General features: G+C 61.8%; 3 protein-coding genes across 3 annotated transcripts; 1 reads left to right on the top strand and 2 right to left on the bottom strand.

Annotated features, from left to right (window-relative positions):
* Window positions 1–809: 809 nt before the first annotated feature.
* On the bottom strand, window positions 810–5,966 carry LOC306812879 (1-acyl-sn-glycerol-3-phosphate acyltransferase alpha-like). The gene is made up of 6 exons (XM_079327802.1): window positions 5,762–5,966; window positions 3,268–3,401; window positions 2,631–2,806; window positions 2,452–2,547; window positions 1,716–1,788; window positions 810–1,551 (listed from the first exon to the last, which is right to left on the bottom strand). Exons 1-6 carry the CDS (start codon window positions 5,938–5,940, stop codon window positions 1,328–1,330), a joined length of 882 nt encoding a protein of 293 aa, XP_079183928.1. The 5' UTR covers window positions 5,941–5,966; the 3' UTR covers window positions 810–1,327.
* A 2,835-nt stretch (window positions 5,967–8,801) lies between these two features.
* PRR29 (proline rich 29) lies at window positions 8,802–13,048 on the bottom strand (the record flags this gene model as incomplete). The annotated part of the gene is made up of 6 exons (XM_079327839.1): window positions 8,802–8,896; window positions 8,994–9,061; window positions 9,555–9,676; window positions 10,205–10,320; window positions 12,098–12,212; window positions 12,974–13,048. The coding sequence occupies 6 exons, from the start codon at window positions 13,046–13,048 to the stop codon at window positions 8,865–8,867; spliced, it is 528 nt and encodes a 175-aa protein (XP_079183965.1). The 3' UTR covers window positions 8,802–8,864.
* Window positions 13,049–14,842: 1,794 nt separating this feature from the next.
* LOC306812917 (uncharacterized protein) lies at window positions 14,843–17,682 on the top strand (the record flags this gene model as incomplete). Its single annotated transcript, XM_079327838.1, has 3 exons — window positions 14,843–14,856; window positions 14,930–16,164; window positions 16,803–17,682. The coding sequence occupies 2 exons, from the start codon at window positions 14,843–14,845 to the stop codon at window positions 15,594–15,596; spliced, it is 681 nt and encodes a 226-aa protein (XP_079183964.1). The 3' UTR covers window positions 15,597–16,164; window positions 16,803–17,682.
* Between the last annotated feature and the right edge of the window lie 2,012 nt (window positions 17,683–19,694).

The following is a 19,694-nucleotide window of genomic DNA, read 5'->3' as shown; positions in this document are numbered from 1 at the left end:
GAGATTGTGCCACATGTTGGGAATCCTGGGAAGCAGGAAAGGATTAAAAGGGGGTTTCTGGGCCATGGGACCTCCCTGTGCTCTTGGCCATGTCCATGTGACAGCTCTGGATCCCGTGGGCTGTTCCTCATGGGAAGCTTCTTGGCTGTTTGGTGTCAGATGATTGCAACAGATGTGAAGGATTTCCTCCATAATCCAGCCGCTCCTGAGAGCAGGAATGATGCCAAACTGGCATCCAAACCAGAGTTCTATGCCCATGGTTTGCACATTTTATCCCAGGATGGGAGGGGAAGCCTTGCCCACCCTGCTCCCCACAAGGGGACAGCCACACCCTGCCCTGTCCCTGCCCTGCTGCCACCCTGGGCTGCTGGCACAGCTCGGAAAGAGCCAGGAGATCCCAAATTCCTGCCTGGCTGCAGGGAACCATCCATCAGATAGATCCAGAGGCACCTCCAGGCAAAATTGTGTCCAGGTGGGCATAACCCAGGTATTGCTGGGCATTTGAGGCTTCAGTGGATGCTCTTCTTGTGCATTTAGTGATGGAGGGAGAGCTCTACCTCAGGGGCAGAGCCAGAGCAGTGCAACCCTCACCCTGCCACATGCTCCTCACACCATCCCTGGAGAAGCCATGGGCAGGGATGGAGTCTCCCTGAGGAGATGAATCCCCCTCCTCAGCCCCCTCAGCACAGCCAGGACACAGCACCAGCTCCAGACTCTTTAATGTCCCCCCTTGGCTCACAGCTCAGCACAAAGGATTCTGTCCCCCCCAGCAACCTCCCCTGGGCCTCGCGTCCCCCCCCCCCCCCCCCAGGCCACACATTCTGGGCCCCTCCCCAGAGCTGGCTGCACCCAAACAGCATTTCCAGCTTGTAGCAGCCTCTGGAAGGAGAATCCATGGGGGAACCCAACAATCAGGGAAAATGGGGCTGGGAACATCCAACCCTGCCTGGAGTGTCCCTGCCCTGCTCAGTGAGCAGGCAGGAGCCACCCAGGGGCACAGGGACACCTCAGGGATACAGGGACAGCCCCAGGGGCACGGGGACAGCCCCAGGGGCACAGCTCAGGGGCACGGGGACAGCCCCAGAGGCACGGGGACAGCCCCAGGTCTGACAGAGGGATGCACAGTCACAATGAGGGGTTTTATGGGGCATCTGTCTCTGTTTTGGGGGCCACCTTGCTCTGTTTTGGCGTGCTGCCTGGTCCCCATCATGCCCTGCTCTGCTCCCTTTAGGGCACCGTCCTGCCGGGGCGGTGGCAGGGCTGCAGGACACTCCCCAGGGGACAAGGGACACTGCCCTGGTGTCCCCGAGGGACTCTCTCCCTCTGCCTATTTGCTGCTCCTGGCTGTGTTCCCCTGGCCCTGGGGGCTGCCCCTCTCCTTCCCCAGCCCCAGCAGAGGCTGCTCCGTGTCCTGGTCCCCGTGGTCACTCGTGGACATCTCGGCCAGGGCCTCGGCCATGGCCTGGCGGACGCTCTCGGTCAGTTCAGGGACATCCTCTGGGCTCAGGCCCCGTGTTTCTACCCTGGGGAGGACTTGGATGGTGCAGGTCCCTGGGAGAGGAGGGAAAAGCCAGGGATGTGTTAGAGGATCCCACCAGGAGCCAGGTATTCCCCCCAGCATCTCCCACCCCTCAGCATCTCACAGACGCCCCTCAGTGCCTCATCTCCAGTGCCAGCCCTGCCCTCTGCCATGGCAATCCCTGGCCATCCCTTACCAGAGGTGAATCTCTTCTCCTTGGAGCTGAAGAAGTCCCAGTATGGGGAGATCACAATGGGGACAATGGGAACCTGCAGGACACAGAGGGTCAGGGGGGTCCCCCAGACAGAGCCCTCTCCAGGCGGGACTCCTGCTCCTGCCTGTCCCTCCCTGCTGCTGCTCAGCACCATGTCCATCCCTGGGGACCAAACTCCCCCAACCCTGGGGACCCAAAACCCCTCCATCCCTGGGGACCAAATCCCCCCTAACCCTGGGGACTAAACCTCCCTATCCCTGGGGACCAAACACCCTCATCCCTGGGGACCCAAACCCCCCCAACCCTGGGGACCCAAAACCCCTCCATCCCTGGGGACCAAATCCCCCCTAACCCTGGGGACTAAACCTCCCTATCCTCGGGGACCAAATCCCCCCATCCCTGGGGACCCAAACCCCCTCATCCCTAGGGACCAAATCCCTCATCCCTGGGGACTAAACCTCCCTATCCCCGGGGACCAAATCCCCCCATCCCTGGGGACCCAAACCCCCTCATCCCTGGGGACCAAATCCCTCCCAACCCCTGATGATCAAATCCCCCCACTCCTGGGGACAAACCCCTCAACCCTGGGAACCAAACCCCTCCATCCCTGTGCCCTAGGGTTCACACCCACCCTGCTCCATCCAGGATGAGCCAAAGGGGAAGGAATAATTTTGGAAAAGACCTCCACGACCATGGAGTCCAGCAAGGGTGGCCTTACCTGGGCCTGCACGGCCAGGTGGAAAGCACCACGCTTGAAGGGCAGCATGGACTTGCCCGGGTTCCTGGTGCCTTCCGGGAAAACCCAGACACGGAGCTGCAGGGCACAGGGACAGAGGTGAGCCCGGGGGTCCCACACCCCCTCCCACCCGGGCTGTCCCCCCCCAGCCCCGTGCTCACGTTCCGTGCGCGCAGGGCGCGGGCGGTGCGGGAGATTACGCGGATGGCGGCGTCCCGGCGGCGCCGGTCGATGAAGATGGTGCCGCTGAGCCAGCACGCCCAGCCCACCGTGCCCAGGTACAGCAGCTCCCGCTTGGCGATGGGCACGCAGCGCTCAGGAATCACCTCCACCATCCCTGGGGCACAGGCAAGCTCTGTCAACCTTCCCTGCCCCGACCGGCAGCAGAATAAGCACCGGGGAAAACTGCTTTGATATCGAAACCCCCGGGCTGGACAAAGTTATCAGGGATAAATTTTGCAGCTCAGCCAGCTTTGAGAGGTGATAACTGCAGAGAGGAGCTCTCTGGAGTGGCCAAATGACATCAGTGCACAGATTAATTAATCATTTATACCCTAACATATGACCAGGGGGTGTTTTAGTCTTGACTTTAAGGACTTTAAGCTGTCCCCAATGCCAGGACCACCCTGTGGCATCACCTCGTCTCCCTGCAGCACAGCCCTATCCCAAAAGCTCTCCTGGTCCATTCCCATCACACATCCCTGCCCTAATCCCGCTGGCTCCCCAAAGCGACCCTAGTGTTCCCCTGGAGCCCCCAAAGGTGCCGAGGATCCCCCGCCCCGCCTGCCCTGCACGCACCCATGAGGTCGAGGGAAGCCTGGTGGTTGCAGACGATCACGAAGGGTCCCTGCAGCTGCAGCTGCTCCGAGCCCCTCACCCGCATCCTGATGCCGTAGAAGCGCTTGAGGGGCAGGAGCGCGGCGCGCAGGAGCCTGCAGGAGATGAGGGACGAGATAAGGGGCGAGATAAGGGGCACGGGCGGGGAGCGGGGCTGCACCCGCCTGAGCGGGCTGGGCTGGGCTGGGATGCTGGACCCGAGCTCCAGCTCACGGATGCTTCACACGGATTTCTCACACATTTCCGCGTGTGAGGCTCAGAAGCCACTTGGTTCTCGCCTGAGCCGGCTCCTGGCTCAGAGCAGAGGGAGCTGTTGGGGAGGGAGAGTGATCAGCGTGGGGCGGTAGGAGTGAAAAAAACAGGATTTTGATGTCCAGGGATGATGGGAAAGCAAAAGAGAAGTGGGGGAATGGGATCTTTACATCCCAACCAGGACAAAGTGTCTCTGCCCAGGTGAGCCTACCCAGGGGCTCAGCTGGATCCGTGTGTGGATGGAAATCCAGATCCCAGACTCCCAAAGGCAGAGGCGGATCCCAGCCGCGAGGAGCCGAGCTGGGAATGGGTGAGCACAGGGGATGGATGGCAGAGGGACAGGCAGATCCCCAGGGATGTGGGTGACCCCAGGTACTGCCCCTGCGCAGCTTTGTACTGCAAGGGGAGGGGAAAACCAGCCCGGATACAATCCTTAGGGGAATCACAAATCGCTCCACGGACCCGCAGTGTCGGGAGGGGATGGATCTGAGAGGAAAAGTGGAGTCACATCCCGAGGGGGCTGCACGGCAAGGGGAATATCAGGATGGCAGCGACGGGAGACGCTCAGTATGAGAATAATGAGAGGAATGGAGGGAGGAGGGAGCACCAGGGATTCCAGCAGCCATGGAGATAAAATCCTGGGACACGTCGCTGTTGGAATGGGGCACAGAGGGTCTGTGCCAGGGTCCCCACATCTGTCACTGTCCCCAGGGGACAGGGCAGCGGCAGGGACGGGCCCAGCACCAGGCAGGGCTGAGAAGGGAGAAGGAGGCACAGGGTCTGTGGCATCGCCCCCATCCCTCGGGAGCCGCAGATCCCTGAGGATCCGAGGAGAAACGGTGCCCCAAAGCCAGGACTAATGACAGGGCAGCGCTCCGAGCCGCAGGCTTTGGGATCCGGAGCAGAGGGAGCTGGGCGTGCTGCGCGGGCACGGAGCTGTCGGTGGGACAAGATAAGGCAGCGCCGATAAGGCGGTGAGTCAGTGCCTCCCGCGGGGAATCCCGCACAGCTGCGACACCGGCCTGGGAGAGCCCTGCAGGCGGCCTGAGCCCCAATTCCAGCCGGGAAAGGGCTGGGAGAGCCGGCAGCACCGCTGGGAGCCGAACCTGGCTGGGAACCGAACCTCTGATCGGGAATACCAAAACTGGCTGGGAACACCGAACCTCAGATTGATAACATCAAACCTGGCTGGGAGCACCAAACCCCTGGCTGATGGGAACACCAAACCCCTGGCTGATTGGGAACACCAAACCCCTGGCTGATTGGGAACACCAAACCCCTGACCACACTCCTGCCATGGGCCGGGTTCCATCCGCACAAATCCTCAGTAAATTTCTCAAGCTGGAGTATTTCCCCTGAGACATAATTACATCCCTTCTGGTGTGCTCATCCTGCCCAGGAATCCAGCAATGGGATTGCAACACCCTGAGAGCACCCAGACCTTCTTCAGGTGTTGCACAGCGATGTTATCTCAGTGATGTTATCTCCCTGCTTCCGCCCTGGGGAGCACGAGTCGGGACATGGCTGTGATGGGGACAGGGCTGTGATGGGGACAGCTGATGGCACCAAGACATCCCCAAACCATAAAAACATGGAATAGTTGGGTTAGAAGGGATTGTAAACCCACCCAGGATCATCCCCAGTCATGGGCAGGAACACCTCCCACTATTCCAGGTCACTCCAAGGCCCATCCAACCTGGCCTGAGACACTTCCAGGGATGGGGCAGCCATAGAATCATCTGTACCACGTCCTCTCCCCCCTCAATCCCTCTGCCAAAGTGCTGTTCCTGAGTCTCCCATGGGCAAAACCAGAGCCAGGGACACAGCACTAGGGGAGTATTTGTCCCTTGCCCTGATGGTACCTCAAAACCTCCCTGTCACCCACCCAAGTGATGACCCCAACATTGCTATAACCAGGAATGATCCCTTTTGTGTTATTTCATCCCTCAGGGACCACAAATCCCAACTCCAGCATGGCGTGATGCTCGCTGGGCACAGCCAGCACATCTCACACCACGAGATGCACTTCACTGTCCCACGGATGTGACCAAAGCCCTTGCTGTGGCCCCAGGGCTCTGCCACCAGCTGTGACCCAGCTGTGGGTCCCTCCAGGACAGAACAGAACCTGTGGCCACAAACCACAGGATTTCCTCCGCCCAAGACAAGCCCCAGCCAGCTCTCCCCATGCCCAGCCCACACTCACTTCATGTTCTCCACGGAGCGGCCCCGGAGGGCGGCCACGGGGGACAGCAGGGTGGCCAAGGCCACGATCCAGCAGTTGAAGAAGGCCACCTTGCAGAGGTACTGGAAGGGGGGGGCTGCACCTGTAGAGCAGCAGCACTGCCAGGGGCAGGAGCAGCAGCCCAGGGAGCAGCAGCCCATCCATGGTGCAGCCCCAGCTGAGCCCGGCCAGGGCCAGTGGCCGCGCTCCAGGAGCGTGCCAGGCAATCAGCACGTCTGCGTGGGAGGCCGGGGCTGGCCCAGGGCAAGGCTCCCTGTGCATCTCATCCCTGGGGATGGAGTGGCTGGGGACACCCACCCAAGGGTGGAGAGTGGCCATGAGTCACACGGGGACCCTGACTCACCTCTGGCAGGGCCCTCCTGGGCTATTAAAAGCCATTGCAGTGACTCCAGATTGGTAAGGGCAGATCTGCTGCTCACAAAAGTGTCCCTGTCCTGGGAATCTCTCCTGGCCCTGGGAAAGGGACAGCAGGAGCTGCTCCTGGTCTGTGGCCATCACCCCAGCCAGGTGGTCACAATCACCTGAGGCACCCAAACCTCACCCTGCAGAGCATCAGAGTATTGGAAGACATCTCCCACCTGGAATGAGAGCAGGAATGTGGCACCAGTGCTCCCCAGCCCTGCTCAGTTTGGGCAGCAGGAGCCCCTCTGCCCTTCCCCTCCCAGGGCTCAGCAACTGTCCCAGGGTCCCCACAGTGCCTGGGGGCTGATCTGCCACCCCCTGCTGCCAGCCCAGGCTGCAGGAGCTGCCAGCCCTTGGCCCAGTTGGCAGCCAGGGGCTGTGTTGCACGAGGTGTTTTCATGAGAGCAATTAACACAGGCTGTAATTAACATCTCCTCCTGCTCTGGTGCCTGGCAGGGCACACAGGATCCAGGCCAGTCCCCTGGAAAATCCTGGAACCAAGTCCTTGTCACAGCAGGGACACCGGGCCAGTGTCAACCCCCAGCAGCCCAGACCAGGAGTCACAGAATTCCAGGATGGTTTGGGTGGGAAGGACATCAAAGCCCACCCAGTGCCACCCCCTGCCAAGGGCAAGGACACCTCCCTGGTGGCTCCAAGCCCATCCAACCCAGACTGGGACACCTGCAGGGATGGGGAAAGGAGGGACATCCCTGCACTGCTGACCTTGGGTCAGGGGCTGGGAACAGTGAGATCCCCTCCTGCCTCCCCACAACATCCCAGCAGGGTCTCTGGGGGTCTGCCAGCCCCCCCAGGCCATCCCTGGGGAGCTGCCGCATCCACTGAGACCATCCCAGCCCCCCTGCCAGGACCTGCCCCCAGCCCAGCATCTCTGCACCACTGTCCCTGCTGTGCCCAGGGCTGCATTGCTCCTCCACCCACACCTTCCCCTGTCCCCTGGAGGTGACAGAGATGTCCCCAGGCTCTGGCCATGCTGGAGGGTGCCCCAGTTTGACCAGTAACCTGGTGTTACGTCCACCAGGGGTGTTGCAATGCCCATTGCTTCACCCTCCCATTCCTCTCATTATTCTCATATTAAAGCAAAGATTGGGTCACATCTCGAGCCCACCCTTCCTGTCCAGCCCACTCCAGGTGACTCCTCACCTCCTCCTTCCCGTTCTGGGTCCATGTGGGAACCTTTGGGCACCAGCCTGGTCTCCCACCAAACCCAGCTCTGCTTTTGGATGCCTCCTTCAGTCCCTCCCAGCTGGAGGAGCTGGACCTTCCTTCTGGAATCCAGCCTGATCCTCCTGCTGCACGTTTGGGAGCTTCTCCAGGAGCCATGCTGGGAAAGATCTGCCCATTCCAGAGCACAGGGAAGGCAAATCCTGCCTTCCACTGGCCAGAAGAGAGGCAGGGCAGTCCAAGGTGGGGGGTTAAGGTGCCTCTCTGCATCCTCAGAGCTCCAGACCACCGGCCCTGAGGAGTCCTGCAGGAGCTCTGCTCCAGGGAAAAGCCTGGAACACCCCAGGGCACAGCGGGGCTGGCACCCCTCCGTGGGGCTGGGGAGATGGCAGGGGCAGGGGACAGCTCCCAGCACCCGAAAGCCTTCACTGCCCACTCCCTCTTGCTTCCCGGGGAGCAGCGGGGCCGCTGAGTCCCGGGAACCTCCAGGACTCCACGATTCCCCACCGAGATCCGGCTCTGCCTGTGCTCAGCCAGATTCCACTCTGGAGCTGCCAGCAACAGCCCCAGCACCCCCTGACCCCACAGCTCTGACAGACCCTTCCCCAGCACCCCTGACGACCCCCCCCCAGCACCCCCTGACCCCTCCAGCAGCCCTGACCCCCACAGCTCTGACAGACCCTTCCCTAGCACCCCTGACGACCCCCCCCCCAGCACCCCCTGACCCCTCCAGCAGCCCCTGACCCCCACAGCTCTGACAGACCCTTCCCCAGCACCCCCTGACCTCCACAGCTCTGACAGACCCCTCCCAGCACTCCCTGACCCCACCCCCCCCCCCCCCGGCAACCCTGACACCCTCAGCATCCCCCTGACCCCCCAAACTGTGACAGACCCCCCAGCACCTCCTGACCCCCCCCTCGGCAACCCTGACGCCCCCAGCACCTCCTGACCCCCCCAGCTCTGACAGACCCCCCCAGCACCCCCTGACACCCCCAGCACCCCCTCCCACACCCAGCAGCCCCAGGCACTGACAGACCCCCCAGGCTTTGACAGACACCCCCCCCCTCAGCCCCCCCAGGGCTCTGATAATCCCCCCAGCCCTCCAGTCCCCCCAGGCACTGACAGACACCCCCCCACGCCCGAGGGAGCCCCTGCACTCAGGCACGGAGCTACTATCCCGTGTAATTACAGATGCTTAATTAGCGACAGCAGGGCGCTCTCTTAACAAAGACAATTAATTACAGGCGATGCTGCGTTGAGAGCTGGAGGCACTAATGGAGGCTGGGACCACCTGGGCTGGGGACATCCCCCTGTCCCCACCAGGGGACACAGCACCGCCCGTGCCACCCCAGTCGGGCTCGGGGTGTCACGGGGCTGGTGACAGGGCTGTGACACCCCTGCCCTGGGGGGGCACAGCGGGGAAACCACCCCGAGGGTGGGAATGGTGGAGCATCCACGCGGGATCCTCGGGGGGCAGAGCTCAGAGCCCCCGCTCCTCCACGCTGTAGAACTCTGCGGGGACAAGGGGGTGACAGGGGTTGAGCAGGGAAGCCCGAGGGACAGCTGTCCCCGTGGGGCCATGGGGACAATGTCCCCCAGGTGTCCTTACCCGCGGCCGGGGGCACGCCGGGTCCCACTGTGCCGGTGGCGCTGGGGGGCGGCGGGGGGGGCACAGCTCTGCGGAGAGGAGGGGACAGCTCAGGGGGCATCGGAGCTGTCCCTCGGGCCCGGCTGGAGGGGCTGGCACGGGGGGTGGCACACGGGGATGGCACACCGAGCTGGCACACGAGGGGTGGCACACGGGGGTGGCACACGGGGGCTGGCACATGGGGTGTGGCACACGGGGGGTGGCACACCGGGATGGCACACGGGGGGGGCACACCGGGCTGGCACACGGGGATGGCACACAGGGATGGCACACGGGGGGTTGCACATGGGGGGTGGCACACCGGGAGGGCACACGGGGGGGGCACACAGAGGATGGTACACCGGGGTGGCACACGGGGGGTGGCACACCGGGCTGGCACACGGGGATGGCACACGGGGGGTTGCACATGGGGGGTGGTACACCGAGCTGGCACACCGGGCTGGCACACGGGGATGGCACACGGGGGGTTGCACATGGGGGGTGGCACACCGGGCTGGCACGCAGCCCCACCCCGGCGCTCACCGCTCGTCCCCGGGCGAGGAGCGCAGGAACCGCACCGGGACCGGGCTGGGCGCGGGCCAGGGCCAGGGCACGTAGTGATGGTGGAAAACCACGGCCTCCTCCTCCTCCTCCTCCTCCTCCTCCTCCCAGCCCTGCGGCAGGGGCAGGGCTGGGCCGGGCTCCGGGGGTCGCTCGGCTCGGTCCCGCGCCCAGCCCGGGGCAGCAGAACCCCCGGGAGAGCCTCTGACCTCTGTGGCCAGGGCAGGGCTGGGTGCAGGAGGTGCCAGCTGGCACAGCCCAACCTGCCCCAAAAGCAGCATTGCTCCCCACCAGCAGATGAAATGTTTCAAGTGATTCTGGTTCCAGATGGGTTTTTAAGGCAGCCCCTGCAGAGTTTTCCTGCCTGAGCTGTGCTTCCAGAGGGTCTTGGCTCTTCCCAGCTGGGCTAAAGCTCTGCCCAAGGGCTTGAGCTGTCAGAGCTGGGACTCAAAGCACCGCAGAGAGCAGCAAAACCCCAAAGGGCTGCTCTGAGCTGGGCTGGGACCACCCAGGTGCTGCACCCAGAGGGTCCCAAAGCTGGAGCTGGGGATCCTGCTCTCCTCAACAGCCCTGGGAAGGTCCCTCTGCCCCCTCTCTGGGCCCTTTGCCCACCCAGCCCCCCTGAGCCTCACCTGGGGAGGGGCTGGGGCTGGCCCCACACCCAGGGGCATCAGAGCTGCCATGGCCAGGCCGTGCATCAGCAGCTGGTGCATTTGGGAGGTTTGGATCAGCATCAGCTCCATCAAATCTGCCAGAGAATGGGAGATTCTGCGTCAGGGAGGGAGCAGATGGAGGGCAGGGGAGCACAGCCTGGGATGAATGCCTGGGATGGGGCGGCCCCAAGGCTCCTCCCTGTTCCCAAGCACTGGGAGCAAAGCCAGACTTCCCCCAGCCCGGTTTGGAAGCCCTGTGTGGTGGTTAAAAATTATTTTGCTTGGCTAAAACTTGAAAATTGCCACATTTGAGCCTTTTCTTCCTTGCAAATGTGACAGCATGTGTGCTGGCTCACAAGGGGTGATTACTGGGGCTGGAGACTTTCCACCCATTCTGGGGAGAATTTCTGCAGCCCTGGAAGTGCTCAGGGGCTTGGGCAGCAGCTGCCCTGGCACCAGCTCTTGGGGTGGCCCAGAGTACAGCAGGGTCAGCTCTGCTCTGTGCACAGGGGCTCAGGGGCTGGGGCTGCACCTGGGGACCCCAGGATCCCCATCCCCCCTCCTGGGAGCTGCATCCAGGTGAGGAGCAGGGTGGGGATGCTCAGTGCCTCCTCAGCCCCTGCCTGGCTCCACACAAGGAGCTGGGCCCAGGACACTGTTCCTGCTCCTCTGGCTGGATTCCCACACTGGGAGTGGCTGCTGAGGCCAATCCATATAGAGGAAGCCCCAAATCTGCCTCTGCATCCCCAAAAAACATCCCCATTTGCTGCAGGTGTGAAATTCCCACAGAAAATTCCCATGAACCTGCTAGCTTCATCCACCCAGAGCAGCAGTGGCTGCCCCTGATCCCTGGCAGTGTCCCAGGCCAGGCTGGACAGGGTTTGGAGCAGCCTGGGGCAGTGGAAGGTGTCCCTGCCATGGCAGGGGTGGCACTGGTTGAGCTTTAATGTCCCTTCCAGTCCAAACCAGTCTGGATACATTGGTTCTATGATCTGCAGTAAAAATAGCTTTGCACCACCCCACACTCCATGTGCCAGGCCCCCAAAGGCTCCAGAGGTGCCAGGCTGGGCTCCCAGGACACCAGAGCTGGTTGTCCCTCCAGCCAGGGGCATCCCAGCACATCCTGGGGCTCTGCTGGGCCAGAGCCAGGGAGCACCCCAGGAACTGAACCAGGGTGGAAGCTCTGAATGGATCCCACCCATGGGGCCCAGGCTGGGCCTCTTCTCTTTTCCCACTGATTTTCAGCATTCTTTTTCCTCTCTGGATTTTTAAGGACAGCTCCACCTTCCTCCTCCCAACAGCACAAGTGACATTGCTCATGGCATGTCCCCAGTGACCACAGCCCCCTGTCCCTTCTGTCCCCAGTGATCACAGACCCCTGTCCCTGCAGTCCCCAGTGATCACAGACCCTTGTCCCTGCTGTCCCCAGTGACAATGGCCCCCTGGCCCTGCTGCCAGCCGCCCAGCCCAGATTGCTGCTGCCTGGGGACACAAGGCTGGGTGAAGCCCCTCTGGACAGTGGCACAGCCCAAGGTTCCAGTCCCACCTCACAATTCCAAGGAGCCTGTGGCATCCTGGCTTTCCCCGGGGATGCCTGCAGGAAATGGGGTTTTGGAGAACAAAAACTGGTGCATTAAAATAATAATAATAAAAATAAACAGCCCAAAACTGTTCAAACTGTTCCTCGGGAGCCCCTTGGAGACTTGGTAAAACCCCCCAAAACCGCCTCCCGCGGGGCCGAACATCCATCCAAGGCCGGGATGGACACCCCTGGGCGCGGCTCAGCCCCGCTGCCTCTCACCCTGGACAAGGCAGGGAAGGAGCGGGCTCAGGCCGGGCTCAGCGCTGCCTCCGCGGCCCTGCCGCACGCACCTCCCCGCACGGGCGGGGTCCCGGGAGCGGCCCCGGGCCCCGGGAGCTGCTGCACGATCAGCACCGGCGGCCGGGACACGGCGGCGGCTCCGGGCGGCGATCCCGCGGCGAGGAGCTGCGAGGCACGAGGGGGACGGAAAGGGATTGGGCATGAAAGGGTTAATGCAGCGTCCGGGCAGCGGGGCAGCAGGGGACATAGGGGACATAGGGGACAGGAGGGGATAGAGGGGACAGAGGGGACATAGGGGACAGAGAGGACAGGACGGGATAGGAGGGGTAGAGGGGACAGAAAGGGACAGGGAACAGGAAGGACAGATGGGACAGGAGGGACAGGAAGGGACGGAGGGGACAGGAGGGGACAGAAGGGAACAGAGGGGACATAGGGGACAGGAGGGGATAGAGGGGACAGGAGGGAACAGAGGGGACAGGAGGGACAGGAAGGGACGGAGGGGACAGGAGGGGATAGAGGGGACAGGGAGGACAGAGGGAATAGAGGAGAGGACAGAGGGGACACGGTTGGTGACAGGCGGGAGGGGGACAGCGATGGTGGCGGGATGGAGAAGGGACGGGAGAGGTGGCAGGAGAGAGGGGACAGGGCTGGTGGCAGGAGGAGCCGGTGGCCCGGGGACAGCAGGACGGGAGCCCTGCAGAAGGGAATGGAGCTCTCCCCTGGCTTTTCCAGGGACACCGCCCTCCCATCCCGGGTGACTTACAGCCCTGCAGAGTCCCCAGCTCGGGGAACACGCCCCTGTGCAGGGATGGCCCTGCGGGGTCTGCAGAACCCCTGGTGCCCACCCAAACCCCCGACCCCAACCTCCCTCTCCTCCCATCCCATCCCTGATCCCCTGAATCCGGAGGCAGCAGCTCCGGGCTCACCCTGCGTGGGACAAGGACGGTCCCTGTTTGCGGGTCCCCGAGCCCGCGGGGGTCCCCGGGCGCTGCCCCCTCCATGGGTGCGAGGGGAGCAGGAGCCGGGATCGTCTCCAGGGCTCCCGGGAAACAAACCCTGCCCGCAGGGAGGCCCGGCCGCGCCAGGAATGTCCCCGGGCTGGTTTTCCCGGCAGGAAATCCCCGGGGAAGCTCCTGGAGGACTGGGCTGGGGCGCTCGTGTGTCCCCACGGCGCTGGGCCGTGTCCCCGACCCTGTGTGTCGTGGTGAGGGGGATGAAAGGAGCTGCTCGTGGGATCTGAGCCTCATTAGGGAGTGGGAGAGACGTAGGATTAATGAAATCTCCTCAAAACTGAATAGGGGACCCCCAAAGTCCTCCTTAAAACTTGGGTGGCACCCACAGGCTCCAATTCTCAACTAGAATTGGGCTTGGGAACCACAGAAACCCCCTCAAAATCTCCCCAGAACTGGGGATGGGGCACCCAAAGTCTCCCCAAAATTAGGGATGGGACCCCCAGAAATCCCTGTAAAATTTGGGATGGGATCCTTAAACATCTCCTCTAATACTGGAGGATGGGACTGCTAGAAAGGCCCAAAAGTCTCCCCAAAATTGGGGATGGGACCCCTAAAATCTCCCCACTGTTGGGGATGGGACCCCCAGAGATCCCCCCAAAATATGGGTTGGGACCCTCAAAAGTCTCCCCAAAACTAGGGATGGTTCCCAGGATATCACTGAGCCCCAGTGCCACCCAGGGCTGCTCCCCAGGATGTCACAGCCTCAGTGTCACCTGAGGGCTTTTCCCCAGAATGTCACAGCCTCGGTGCCACCCGGGGTCCCCGGGATGTCCCTGTCACCGTGCCAGTCCCGGGGGCTGTGCCCCAACCCCTGCATTCCCCGTGGGAACCTGGGGATGAGCAGGGGGTGCTGGCAGCAGAGCCTGGCTCCAGGCTGCTGCTGGAGCCTCCCCAAAATTTGGGATGAGACCCTCAGAAACTGCCCCTCCCCCCAAATTTGGGATAGGAACCACAGAACCCTCCTCAAAATCTCCACAAAACTGGGATGGGAACCAAAGGTCTTCCCTAAAATTTGAATATAAATCCTAGAGACCCCTAAAAGTCTTCCCAAAATTGGGAGTGGGAAGCACAGACCCCCCCTGCCCCCCAAATCTCCCCAGTATTTGGGATGGGATCCCCAGAGACTCCTGCCACGGGTCCTGCCCAGGATATTCCCAAGGGGATTTGTGCCCAGCAGAGCACAACCAGCTCCTGCTTCCCCCTGGCAGGGAGCTCATCCCAGGAAATCCTGGGAATGTGGGGTCTGCACGAAACGTTGAATTCCAGCAAAATCCACTCAGTGCCGCCAGAGACCCCAGCCCCACCCCCAGCCGCGCTTCCCAAGCCGCTCCTCTGGGAGATTTCCCTGGATGTCACATCCCGGATCTGCCGTGCCCCACTGCACAGCTGGGCGCTTTTCCAGCGTTCCATCTCGCAGCCAGCTCCTCTCGGGAGCAGATCCTTCCCAGAACTCTCGTTCTGCCCCAAAGAGGCATCAGACACCCCCCCAAATCTTCCCCCCGGGCTCCGAGCCTGGCTGCCCCAGCCCTTGGCTCCAGTCCGGGCTATTTTCTGCTTGATTGGATTTTTCTCTGTGTTCCTAATTTTCCCGACCCCCTCTGGATTGCTTTTCTGCCTTTTGTTATAATTCTAAATTCCCATTATTTGTCCGTTTAATTACTGTGCTGCTTCCTGCCTGTTTTGGCAGAGCCCGGCTGGGCTGATCCCGATCTTATCTTCCCTTAGGGAGGGATTCAAGCACCGGGGTGAGGGTGAGGAGTCTCAGGGAGCCTCGTGCCCGGGATGGGACATGAAGGGTGACAGGGACCTGCTCAGAATGTCCTCAGCCCCCATGGCAGCCTGAGCCCCTCTGGGGGGGTCATTACTGAGAGAGGAGAAGGAGAAGGAGAAGGAGAAGGAGAAGGAGAAGGAGAAGGAGAAGGAGAAGGAGAAGGAGAAGGAGAAGGAGAAGGAGAAGGAGAAGGAGAAGGAGAAGGAGAAGGAGAAGAAGGAGGAGAAGGAGAAGGAGAAGGAGAAGGAGAAGGAGAAGGAGAAGGAGAAGGAGAAGGAGAAGGAGAAGGAGAAGGAGAAGGAGAAGGAGAAGGAGAAGGAGAAGGAGAAGGAGAAGGAGAAGGAGAAGGAGAAGGAGAAGGAGAAGGAGAAGGAGAAGGAGAAGGAGAAGGAGGAGGAGAAGGAGGAGGAGAAGAAGGAGAAGAAGGAGAAGAAGGAGGAGAAGAAGGAGGAGAAGAAGGAGGAGAAGAAGGAGATGGGAATTTGGGAAGTTTTCTTGAGCCAAAGCAAGCTCAAGTGTGTTGTGCAGCAGGGCAGAGATCAGGCTGGGCTCAGCTCTGGGCTGTGCCTGGCTACAGCCTGTCTCTTGTCCTCTGTCCCCTGTCCTCTGGCCCCTATCCTTTTTCAGTTCCCCCAGAACATCCCATCAGCCCAACTCCTAAACCTCTTCAAAGCTCAGGGTCACGGAATTAGGGCTGGGCAGGGCAGGGTGGGGACAGTCCCAGGGCAGGAGCACTCCTGGCCCCTTGGAGGAGCAGGAGGATGAGCTGGAGGATCCATGGCCAGAGGGGCAGGACAGGAACTGGCCAGGAGAGCAGAGCCTGGGGACAGGGAAGTGCCAGTGTTGAGGCAGGTGGGATGGCGACAAAGGCAGCTGTGGCTGTGCTGTGCCCAGGACACTGCCAGGGTCACCTTTCCTCAGTAGGAATGATGCCCCAGCTGGAGGTGCCACCTTTGCTGACTCCCCTCATCTGATTCCCCCACACTGGTAGAGGTGACAGCCCTGGACTGGTCTGTGTTCCCACCTTGGTGGGGACACATAAAACATCCACTGGAAAAACCCAGGAGGGATCTGAGAAAACCCAGGAGGGATCAGAGGATTCTCCAGCTCTGAGGGGATGGATCCCATCAGAGGGATCAGTGGCTGTTCCCTGGAAGAGCTACCCAGTGCCAAGGACACCCTGAGGATGGCCAGCAGAGGATTTGCTCCCTTTGGAAGCTCTGGAGCCTCTCTCTTACAGCAATTCTGGGGTTTCTTCTGGAAACTCTCAAAAACTCTCCCCTACACCCAGCCCTGGGCCAGGATCTCAGCTCTGTCCCTGCTCAGGCCCAGGGTGAGTCCCAGGAGTTGGGCTTTGCACAGGAATTTTGCTTTTCAGGACCAGGGCCTTGGGATGGGCTCGGTCCCTGGGGACCAGGAGGGGCAGGGACCCTCTGCCCCCCTTGGGCCATGTGGGCCTGGAGTGGGATCAGTGGATCCAGCCCCTCTGTGCAGGGCATCGACCAACTTTGGCAGAATAACCAGGAGAGGCAGGCAGGTCAGACCGGGAGCACCGGGAAGGTGAGAACCGAGCCCTGAGCTGCCCTGGAGGTGACAGCACATCCCTTGTGCCATTTCCCGGGAGACTGAGCGGAGCCAGAGAGATCCCCAGAGTGAGGAAACCCCGGCAGGATCAGCAGCCTTGCCCAAGACTCGGGGGAGATGAAGAAAGCATTGCTGAGGCAACACATCCCCCCAGCTCCTGTCTGCAGGGGCTCCAAAAACCAGTCCCAGGGCAGTTTGCCACTGCACACGGGGACAAAGCCGAGCTATGGGGTGGCAGTGTGGGAGCTGCTGTCCCCTGGGCTGCCCACACCACACCCAGGCACTCAGGACACACCCCTGGGGACACTCTCTGTGTCCGGAACCGTGGATGGGTTTAAGTTCCTCGTTTTGAACCATAACTACAAAAAATCCCCTTTTCCTTTCCAGGAGGTCTCACGCTGCCAGTGCTTTGATCTTCATCGCCCCCAAGATGTCACCCAGCCATCGAAAACTCCTCTTCCTCCTCATTTCCCTTCCAGGCTTGTTTCCTGGCACCGAGCCCAAAATCCAGGAAGAGGCGGCTGAGGCGGGGCGGGGACCCCACCTGGCTACATCCCTGGTGGGATGGAGGCAGCGCAGTCAGTGATCCCTAAATGAGCGTTTGTCACCTGCAGGAAGAGTCCTGTCAGTGACTTCCTTTGCTTTGGAAACGGCTGAATCATCCCGAATTCCAGGCGGGATCTCTGGGAACGCCCGTGGCTCCGGGGCAGCCTCTGGGGACATTCCCTGGGGCCTCGGCGGGGACACAATCGCCTTTCCCTCGGTGCTGCCACACCAGAGCCGTGTGCCCGAGGCAAATCCTCCTGTCCTGTCCCCTCCACCTGCCACCACTGTCACTGTCACTGCCACTGAAATGGGCACCGCCGCCCCGTACGGGACCCGCTGTGCGACCCCAGAGCCGCGTTCGGGTCCGGGATTTGCAGTCCAGAGAGTTTGTCCTCATTTCTTTGCCTCTTGGCCCTGCCAAAGGGGACAATGGCCCAGGGCCAGCGGGGCTGGGCAGGTGACCCCGCACCGGGGAGGAGCTCAGGCCACCACCGCCTGGGCCAGCTCCTCCTGTGCAGGAAAATCGGGATCAGCTCGGGAATGCGCGGGGTGGGAATCACCGAGGGACCCCCGGGGCTCTGCATCCTCCTGGGAAAGGGGAGGGGGCTTCCCATCCCGCAGCCACGCTTCCCCGATTTCCTCTGCCTTCCCCACCAGCCCGGCCTGGGGACAGAGCCCGCAGCCCGTTTGCCACGAGACGGCACCAAACTGGCCTTGTGGGGACACCTGGCCTTGTGGGGACACCTGGCATTGTGGGGACACCTGAGGCACCCACCATCCCCCAAAGCAGCCCACATGGGGCAGTGCCAAGGGGGGCGCGTGGTTCTTCCGGCAGTGATGGTTTAATTCGGGCTTTAGGCTCCATCCCGAGTGTTTATGGGCTGCTGGAATATTAAATTGCTCATGTGGGTGGTTCCATTTGAGATGTTAATGAGCCTAGCCCGGCCTCGGCAGCTTTGGTGTCAACATAACCCCGGGCTCAGCCTTTGACTCCTCATTGCGGCAGACGAGAGCTCGGATTTATTGCAGACCCGGTTCTTCCATCTGCGTTCTTAAGGGTGATCTCATTTACAGAGAACTTCTCAATGAGACCCCTCCGAAATTGGGGATGGGACCCCCCAGAGACTCCCCAAAAACTGGGAATGGGGCCCCTAAACATCTCTCCTAATATTGAGGATGGGATCTCCAGAAACCCCCAAAAGGCTCCCCAAAATTTGGGATGGCACCCACAGAGACCCACCCACCCCCCCCCCCCCAACACTGGCGATGGACCCCTAAATTCTCCACTAAAGTTTGGGTGGAAATCCCAGAGATCCACAAATTTTTCCCTAAATATGGGGGTGGGAACCAGAGAAATTCCCTCATAATCTCCCCAAACGTGGGGATGCGGCCCCTAAAGTCTCCCCAATATTGGGGGTTCCATTATTAAAATAATTAAAATTGTGAGGTTTGGCCCCCTTGCTGAGGGGGCTCGGAGAGAATTGTATAAATACATTTATTTTACATACCCACAATACATATTTATATCGATTTTTCATATATTTCTATATTTACAGAAAACTTTTTTTTTTTCCCTGTAAGAAGGGTCTAGGTGATGCTTGGGGGTCTTGATGCAAGGGCAGCCCCAGCCTTGGGGGAGATCCAGGAACGCAGATCCAGGTGTTCCCTGCTCTGTGTCCATCCCTGGGGTTCCCCCAAACCTTCCCCTCTGCTCTGGCACCGAGGTGACAATATCCGGCACCAAAACACCAAAATCGCGAGCCCAGCCCCAGGACTGGGCAGAGCTGGGGTTTGCAGAGGGGGAATATTGGGGAGGGGTTCGGGGTGTCCCAGGGAGGAGAGGCAGGATGGGGCCAGGGGACAGGGCAGGGACAGCACCGCCGGTCACCCTGGGCTGGGGGGAGCACCCCTGTCCCCCCTCGGCACCCCCGCCCCATCCCGCTGCGCCCCCCCCTTCCCACAGCCTTCCTCCAGCCCGGGAAGGGCTCGGTGTCCCCGCTCTGCAGCCCCTGGGACCGGCTGGGGGTGCTGGGAGGCAGCACCAGCCTGGGGGTCCCTCCCGAGCCGCTCCATCCAAGCGCAGGGAGAGCTCGCTCCGTGCGAGGGCAGGGGGAGCGGGGGAGGAGCTGCGGAGCCCTAGCGGGGACAGCCGGGCTGGAGAGACACAGCCAGCGGCGCGGGGACAGCCACGGGGAGAGGGGACAGCTACAGCGACAGGGACAGGGGAGAGGGGACAGCGACAGGGACAGGGGAGAGGGGACAGCGACAGGGACAGAAACGGGGAGAGGGGACAGCGACAGGGACAGGGACAGGGACAGGGACAGGGACAGGGACAGGGACAGGGACAGGGACAGGGGAGAGGGGACAGCCACGGGGAGAGGGGACAGCGACAGCGACAGGGGCAGGGGAGAGGGGACAGCGACAGGGACAGGGACAGGGGAGAGGGGACAGCCACGGGGAGAGGGGACAGCCACGGAGAGAGGGGACAGCGACAAGGACAGAAACGGGGAGAGGGGACAGCCACGGGGAGAGGGGACAGCGACAGGCGAGAGGGACAGGGGAAAGGGGACAGCAACAGGGGAGAGGGGCAGGGACAGGGACAGGGACAGCGGGGGGACACGGGCAGGGGCAGGGGACACCCTGCGGCACCGAGACCCGCGACAAGGAAGGGTCCTGGGGGACACGGGGCAGGACAGGGCTGGGAAGGGCAGAGGGGAGAGACAGGAAGGAGCC

Source organism: Erithacus rubecula, assembly GCF_903797595.1.
Source record: "Erithacus rubecula genome assembly, chromosome: 27".
Classification (NCBI taxonomy): Eukaryota; Metazoa; Chordata; class Aves; order Passeriformes; family Muscicapidae; genus Erithacus; species Erithacus rubecula.
Note: the sequence above shows the minus strand (reverse complement) of the source record. Positions and strands in the feature narration are given on the sequence as shown.

What these genes read in the sequence shown, in the direction of transcription:
- LOC306812879 (XM_079327802.1), bottom strand. Translation starts at nt 5,940, where the DNA reads ATGGGCTGCTGCTCCCTGGGCTGCTGCTCCTGCCCCTGGCAGTGCTGC. An exon ending in GGCTTCCCTCGACCTCATGG is followed by an intron (nt 2,807 to 3,267) that starts GTGCGTGCAGGG and finishes CCTGTGCCCCAG; the next exon opens with GGATGGTGGAGGTGATTCCT. An exon ending in GGAGAAGAGATTCACCTCTG is followed by an intron (nt 1,552 to 1,715) that starts GTAAGGGATGGC and finishes CTCCTCTCCCAG; the next exon opens with GGACCTGCACCATCCAAGTC.